The 8,301-nt window shown below is 45.8% G+C and overlaps 1 protein-coding gene across 1 annotated transcript in view; it reads left to right on the top strand.

Moving 5' to 3' along the window:
* LOC105547973 (kinesin light chain 1-like) overlaps window positions 1-8,301 on the top strand; it is a 167,888-nt gene that overhangs the window by 150,429 nt on the left and 9,158 nt on the right. Inside the window, exon 15 of the mRNA XM_011991789.1 lies at window positions 3,443-3,573. Within this exon, the coding sequence (XP_011847179.1) occupies window positions 3,443-3,573 (131 nt within the window). The remainder of the gene's footprint in view (window positions 1-3,442; window positions 3,574-8,301) is intronic.

The raw sequence follows: 8,301 nt of genomic DNA, 5'->3' as shown, positions 1-8,301 counted from the left end.
CAGCTGCACCACCTTTGTCTGTCTGCAGGTCACCAGCTCTGCTGGGGCCTTTTGAAGCAGCCTCTCTCCGTCTTGCCATTCTTTTCGCACTGCTCCCATGTTAAGATTTCTACACGTTTCAAATACACTAAATTCTTACCTAGGATTATTGGGGAATGGAATATATTGTTAGAAATAGATGGATTTTTATTTTTTAAAAATTACACTAAGGGCTGGGCACAGTGGTTCATGCCTGTAATCCCAGGGCTTTGGGAGGCCGAGGCAGGCGGATCACTTGAGGTCAGGAGTTCGAGACCAGCCTGGCCAACATGGTAAAAACTCCTCTGTACGAAGAAAACAAAAATCAGTCAGGCATGGTCGCGCATGCCTGTAATCCCAGCTACTCAGGAGGCTGAGGCAGGAAATTGCTTGAACCCAGTAGGTGGAGGCTGCATTGAGCCAAGATTATGCCACTGCACTCCAGCCTGGGCGACAGAGCCAGACTCTGTCTCAAATTACACTAGTAAGACAACTAGAATATGCCAGAAATAAATAAATGTAAAAAGCACCAAATTATCTGAAATCCCACTGTATATAGATAATAATGATGACTGCATATTTTTAAACTGTGAACACATTATCCTTTTAATCCTGCTCAGATAACCCACTTTTGTAATGTGAATATTCTTTCCCAGCAATATAAAGAGGTAGACAGTTTCTTAAGCTGTTAGAATGCAGTGAATCCTCCCAGGCCCTGAAGTCCAGTTGAAAGGAAATCTGCCTGGGCCAGGGCAGCCGCCGGCCTTCCCCCTGGTTCTCACAGCCAAGGTCCTCAGGTGGCGTGAACCCAGGAGGCGGAGCTTGCAGTGAGGCAAGATCAGGCCACTGCACTCCAGCCTGGGCGACTGACCCAGAGTGGGGCAGACCCGCTCCATTGCCAACTCCAGGTGCTGGTCTGGGTCTGCAGAGGCTCAGGGAGGAGGAGGCAGCTGGGCCGGACCCCAGTTCTGGGACTCCTGGGCCCATTGCCCAGCTGTCAGTTGTCAGCTTGCTACTCCAGCAGCTGCAGAGTGGGGAGAGAGAGAGAGAGCATGAGTGAGCGTGTGTGTGTGTCACATGAAATACTTTTGAATCTGAGTGAAATGAATCTTCTGTGCTCTGCCAAGTATTTAGTTCAGGTGTATTATCATAACACTACTGTAGTGTAGCACTGAGTTTTGAAATGAACAGCAAGGGCTGCACTGTTGATGACGCTGTGTTAGCATTTTAGCATCCTTTTTCTAAAGAGCAGCAAAAACTTATGTATTCTTGTCCTCCCAACATTTTTGAGGTGTTGGTAACAAGTGTTATTTTTCCATTTTAAAGATGAGAAAAATGAAGCTCGGGCTGGTTAAATGACTTGCTCAGCGTCCCATGGTGAGTCCGAGCGGGCGGGGCGCAGGCCCTGCCGTCTGGTGCTTCTGTCGAGACGTCGGCTTTCCAATCTGGCAGGACCCAGGACGCATTGCTGCCTGTGGAAATTAATTTTCTTTTGGATTATCAACTGCATGTTTAAAATGGGCTGTAGACTTTTAAACTCCATGGTTTCCTAAAGTTTCTGAAATGTCTAAAATGTGTTTTTAAGAGAATGAAAGTCATACCTGTAGCCTTTATTTTGGTCCCTATGTTTCTCATTGCATAATCTCCTTATGTACAGTTACTTGTAAAGCCTTTTACACTAAGTGTCAAGGAGATTTCTAATACATTGCCAATCTTTACTCTTAAAGTGTTGAAATTTACTTTGCTGACCATTGGGAATGGACCAGTCTGAATTCTGTGAAATGCACCATGAGGCCCAGCACCTGCTTTATGCTGGGCTGGTAGAAGCAGGCAGAAGGTCATCCCAGTCCTAAAGCCACTCAGAAGGCTGCTGAGACTTGTGACCTAGAAATACTGTAAGCCAGGCTGCACCGTGCAGAGCCTGCTGCCTTTCCTCGCCGCGGTTTCACGTGGGTTTTCTCTCTCCTTTCTGTCTGACAGGCCTAGCCGCCCGTGACTCTCACACTGTCTCCTGCATGACGGGTGGCGCCTCCCGCAGCTTCCCTTCTCTCTCCAGTGCTGCCCGCTGTGTCTAGCAGCCCCCTAGGATCTTGTCAGAGCTGCACCTCTCTGTGAACTGGCCATTCCTTTCGGTGCTGCTGTCCTTTTTGGGGGGTTCCTGATTTCTGTATACATGTAGCTTTGCCAGATATGTACTTAGTAATATAAATTGTATTAATAAAATTCATTTACTGTGTAATACACGAGTTTAAAAATTAAGAGCGATTAGCTGTTCACTCTGATAACAGGTAGTTAAGTGTCACACAAGGTGTTGTTGCAATGGCATGACGGTGACCTGTTGACGTAACTAAGCCTTAGAGCAAGGCATGTGCCGCACGTGCCCCATGGTACTTAGAGCCCTGGGGTTCCTGCTCGGACTCCGGGTCTCCCTAGGATACGCCCCAGTAGCATTTGCTGTGTAGTCTGTGTGTGGAATTCGGGCATTCTGCTTTTCTCTACTAATCTTGAAGTGCTCAGTGATTTGTGTATTTGTGTCTTTCTAACTTCTAATAAACTCACTCCGACTGACCTGTGTCTTGGTGTCTGTCTGCTTGGTAGAACTTCTCTCACTCTTTATCCATGAAACGCCACGTGGCAGAGCTGCTGGGGTCATGGGGTGACAGTTCATCTCACCAAGGAATTCCTTCCAAGAAGAAGTGCTGCTGTCTGCACATTTTCTTCACTGTGTTTTTTATTTTCATGTTCAGATTCTGCCAAGTATTTCACTTATTAATACCTGAATCAATTAAGATGAGAGCTGGGCACTCTCCTCCCTACAAGGCTGTCTAAGGATTTTTAGTTATTTGTATAGAATGAGCATTTTATTTAATTTTCCAGCCACCTTTATAGTTAACATTTAAGGAAACTGTTCTGTAAAATTTACTGAAGGAAACAGCACCTCCAACTATTGCATTTAGACGAAACTGTTAAAAGGAAGAGCCTCTGTCAGATCCAAATGGTTTGGGTCCTCTACTGTGTTACTTGGACCAGATGCTTACATATCTGTTAAATGTGGAAGTCGATTTTGATAATATTCCTAGAAGCTGCTTTAATTTTCTTGAGACTGTGTGTCGGCTTTTGTCTCAGAATAGCAGTAGGATTCATATTGCTTTTGGGATGTGATCACTTTTGTTTGAATGAGCTTCCTTATGTCTAAAGGTTTTCATGATCATTGGATTATCTTTAATGAAATTAAAAGTGGATAATGTTTAGTTAAAAGTATGTTTACGTACATGGTAATTGGTGGTTTCTGCAAGACTCTGTCAGCAGTGAGCTGCTGGCGAGCAGGGTGACCGTGGTGGCGCTCTTATTTGCACCCAGTGTGGCTCTTGTGGGCGGGAGGGAGAACCACCTGCAGCTTCACATTTGTTCACGTTTTTTTCAGGATGGCACTGGATCTTTAAAACGCAGTGGTTCCTTTAGCAAACTCCGGGCTTCCATTAGACGCAGCAGTGAGAAGCTGGTTAGGAAGCTGAAGGGAGGAAGTTCACGAGAGAGTGAGCCAAAGAACCCCGGGTAACTATCTCTTCCAGCTCTCCGACTCCCGTGCACGCCGGCCCTGGGCCGCTTCTCTTCCTAGCGCAGCCTTCCTCACCCACAGATGCCAGGAAAGACACTCCAGTTGGTTCCCGTACTCTCACAATGGAAGGGTTTCATAGTTGCCACCTAGGTTTTTCCCAGGACAGGCTGAGAAATAATTGGGTAACTTCCTGTTAGTGGCTGAAGTGCTAATACCTTTAAAAGAAATTTATGGAATTTTAAAATTCTGTCACATGTTCTAAGAAAGCCTTAGCAATGAAATGTGGGAATTTATATTAAAACATTGAGCATTTTGAACTTGTTTACTTTAGATACGCATTGTTTTTTAAATTAGCATTAGTTTAAATTCTTTAAAACTTTTAATCTTTTAGATAAATCGGATGTTAGCTACAACTATATTAAATCTCATACAGTGTTATACTAGGGAGAAAATGGTTTCAAATAGCATCAGAACTTTCAAGACTTTATTATAAGGAGATTTTCAAAACCTTAGGCTTTTCATATGTTTAAAAAAAGGTTTGAGTCATGAGTCTTAGAGTCTTTAGAAAAATAACATTTAAGTTGTCAAAGGAATTTGGTTCTTAAGATATCCTTTGTTTTTAACATGGTGCAGAGTTGACAGATCACCCCTGCTGCACTGTCCAGCGTCACTCTGGGCAGCTGCTCCTGGCTTGGGCATATTTCTCATGAGGCAGGCTTTTGCCAGCCATTCTGTGTAACTCTGACTTCCTAAATGGTACCGACTTTTTAGAGATTGATTCCTAGTAAAACTACTTTACAAGTGATCCCACTTTAAGTTCTGTAAGAAGTCTGATCACCTCAGGATGGTGAAACCGAGTTTTTCTGGAGAACATATTGGAAATATTAAAGTTATGTGCCTCATCAGTTGTTTTGTTACTTTGCCTTTTTTTTTTTTTTGAGACGGAGTTTTGTTCTTGTTCCCCAAGCTGGAGTACAATGGCACAATCTCGGCTCACTGCAATCTCCGCCTCCCGGGTTCAAGCCATTCTCCTGCCTCAGCCTCCTGAGTAGCTGGGATTACAGGCGCCCGCCACTACACCCGGCTAATTTTTTGTATTTTTAGTAGAAACGGGGTTTCACCATGTTAGCCAGGCTGGTCTCAAACTCCTGACCTCAGGTGATCCTCCCACGTCAGCCTCCCAAATTGCTGGGATTACAGGCGTGAGCCACCACATCTGGCCTATTTTGTCTTTTAAAAGCTATTTTTTAAAAAGTATGTCCACTTTTTCATCCCTCTCAGTATCCCTGATGACCTAAGCCCTTAGACCTGCTGCCACACACGGCCAGGGTGTGGATTGGCCAGAGATGGCCCAGCCCCTTGGTGGTAGGGCTCACCTCTTGTCTGCTTGGTGTCCCTGTGGGAGTCTCTGTTGTGGAGGGAGACTTCTCTTCACGGCTGTGAGAGAGGTGCAGGCCTGAGGCAAGAGGAGTGACGTGACTTTCGTAAGGAGCTTCTCACAACTGTTCTCCAGCCCATTTCTGGAGAGGGAGTTTTAGGAGCCCCACAGACGTTCATTCTGAGAACTCCCTGGAAGATCCCAGGATTTGAAGACTGGACTTCTGGAAGTTTCTGGGGATTTAGTAGCAAATTGCTTACGATGAAACAAATGAACTCTTATCTGGGGGGAATAGATTCTAAATTGCCTTTGGAATAGTGATCTTATTTAAAAATGTTTACAGATTTCCAGAACCAAAATGATAGGTTACTACCTGCCTCTCGATGAATTTTGAGATGACGCGTTTCTTCTTACAGCATTGAGAGGGTCTGAGCAGGCTGCGTGACTGCTTGGTGTCCCTTCCTTGGAATGATCTGATGAGTCACGCAGCGGCTCTCAGGTCCCCTCCAGGAATTACATGATGCCCCAGAGAGAGCATTCTGGACATTATTTAATTCCTGGAGGGGAACACACTCATTGTTTGAGGTTCTTAAGTTTTGAAGCCTTCTAAGTGCAGAGTCCAGTTCTGGTGCTGAGTGTTGTAAGTTGGACCACACTCCCACATGATAGCTCTCAGAGTTGTTCTGTTTTTTCATGTTTTCTGTCTTTGCCATGATAAAAATATAACAGTGTGTGACCAGCCCCCAGGGTTAGAGCTGTGGTCAGTGTTCACGGGGCTACAGCTCTGCCAGCCTGAACCATGTGACATAGATGCACGCTTGCACGGACTAACGTTTTCTACATGACTTTGGAAATTGCATCCCGTAAAATGCATACAACTGCATAATCTTTCCAAATCAGAGTGACTGTTTTTATTAACTAGACAGTAGTCTCAGACATCTTTTGGAGGGTTTTTTCAGACAGAGACTGTGAGGCCCCACCCCTGAGTTTCTAATTCCCGAGTCCCTGATCCTCAGAATTTGTGTTTCTTTTTTTTTTTTTTTTTTTTTTTGAGACGGAGTCTCGCTCTGTCGCCCAGGCTGGAGTGCAGTGGCCGGATCTCAGCTCACTGCAAGCTCCGCCTCCCGGGTTCACGCCATTCTCCTGCCTCAGCCTCCCGAGTAGCTGGGACTACAGGCGCCCACCACCTTACCCGGCTAAGTTTTTTGTATTTTTTAGTAGAGACGGGGTTTCACCGTGTTAGCCAGCATGGTCTCGATCTCCTGACCTCGTGATCCGCCCATCTTGGCCTCCCAAAGTGCTGGGATTACAGGCTTGAGCCACCGCGCCCGGCCCAGAATTTGTGTTTCACACAAGTTCCCACGGTGCTGGGGCTGCTGACCCGGGGCTGCTTTTTGAGAATCGCTGAGCTGGACGTAGCAGGACCAGGGTGTTAGCAGCTTGCTGTTTGGCTGACTCCTAACAGTTATTGTACTGAAAGGTTTGGAATGCCATGTGTTCAAACAAGGCAGTTTGCAAGAGTGGTAGGAAGAGACGTTGAGGATTTGAGTTCTTTCGTTTCGTAAAAGGGTTTGAGGGAAGGTTGTGTAGCTCTTTTAAAAAGAGTTAATGGCAGCTGGGTGCGGTGGCTCATGCCAGTTATCCCAGCACTTTGGGAGACCAAGGTGGGCGGATCACTTGAGATCAGAAGTTTGAGACCAGCCCGGCCAACATGGCGAAACCCCGTCTCTACTAAAAATATAAAAATTAGCCGGGCCGGGTGGCGCATGTCTGTGGTCCCTGCTACTCAGGAGGCTGAGGCAGGAGAATCGCTTGAACCCAGTGGGGCAGAGGTTGCAGTGAGCCAAGATCACATACCACTGCATTTCAGCCTGGGCGATGGAGTGAAACTTCGTCTCAAAAAAAAAGTTAATGGCCACTTTATAGCAAGAATAATTATGTGAGATCATAATTTACTTGTGATTTGGTTTGATTTTATACTTGGTTCTTGAGTGGTTCTAGGTAGAGAAAAGCCTGTTTAGGACTCCAGCAATGTCTGTTGTGGGCTTCATTGGGATGTTTTTGTTTTGTCCTGGTTGGGACATTTTGGGGGTGAGTTTTGCTTGGGGATAAGGAAATTCAGGTTTTTTGGTGCAGTTGTTCAGCAGGGGCTGGCTGAGTATCTACCATGTGCCAGGCGCTGTGCTCACAGCACTGCTGACACACGGGCGGGTGCCCTGGGCTTTCAGCCCCATCCCAGTGTCCTGTGTGAGGCTGTCCCTGTCACCCTTCAAGGCTGTGCCTCAGCCTCGCAGCCACCATCCTTGGCTTGCCCAGGAACTGCTGTGCTCATGTTCACTGTCCATGTTGCATGCAGTTCACGTTCAGAATTTAAGTCACCCTCAGTATCGGTTGCTTTAGCTTTAAAACTTCAGGTGAGTTTATGTTCGAAGCCATCCATGGTGGTGGTGAACAATGATAGTCATTTTATGACTGGGATATAGATAATTTATAGGCTATTTCATCAAGCATTTTAAATACATCAGATGGGAGGAAAAGTAAATATATGTATAAATTCCTGTATTTCTTTAAATGGAGAGCCATGACTTTATTTTAATTTTGGTTTCTAAGTAGAGAAATACTGACTTCAGAGTTTATTTTACTAACAATAAAGTTGATTTCCCTGCTTTTAATATAGAAAGATAAAAAATAGTATATTTATGCCTCCTCTTTTAGCAGTGAGTTTTGAGTGTCTCTTCATGATCCCTTAATGGTGATGAGTCTGACATGATCCCTTGGGCGCCCTCCCTGAAAACCATGAGATGAAGGCAGAGCCTCTGCTCCCAGATGGTTCACTTTTTTTTTTTTCTGAGACACAGTCTTGCTCTGTCGCCCAGGCTGGAGTACAGTGGTGTGATCTCGGCTCACTGCAACCTCTGCCTCCTGGGTGCAAGTGAATCTTGTGCCTCAGCCTCCAGAGTAACTGGGATGCCAGTGTATGCCACCACGCCTGGCTAATTTTTTGCATTTTTAGTAGAGACAGGGTTTCACCATGTTGTCCAGGCTGGTTGTGAAGTCTGGGCCTCAAGTGATCCACCCGCCTCAGTCTCCCAAAGTGCTGGGATTACAGGCGTGAGCCACCGCGCCTGGCTTTTCTTTTGTTTGTTTTGGTAGATGGAGTCTCACTTTTGCCCAGGCTGGAGTGCAGTGGCGTGATCTTGGCTCACTGCAACCTCTGCCTCCTGGGTTCAGATGATTTTCCTGCCTCAGCCTCCCAAGTAGCTGGAATTACAGGCACATGCCACCACGCCCAGCTAATTTTTTGTATTTTTAGTAGAAGTGGGGTTTCACCGTGTTAGCCAGGATG

The sequence above is a fragment of the Mandrillus leucophaeus genome, unplaced genomic scaffold (genome assembly GCF_000951045.1).
Source record: "Mandrillus leucophaeus isolate KB7577 unplaced genomic scaffold, Mleu.le_1.0 Scaffold4, whole genome shotgun sequence".
Lineage (NCBI taxonomy): Eukaryota > Metazoa > Chordata > Mammalia > Primates > Cercopithecidae > Mandrillus > Mandrillus leucophaeus.
This window is presented reverse-complemented; position numbering and strand designations above follow the sequence as displayed.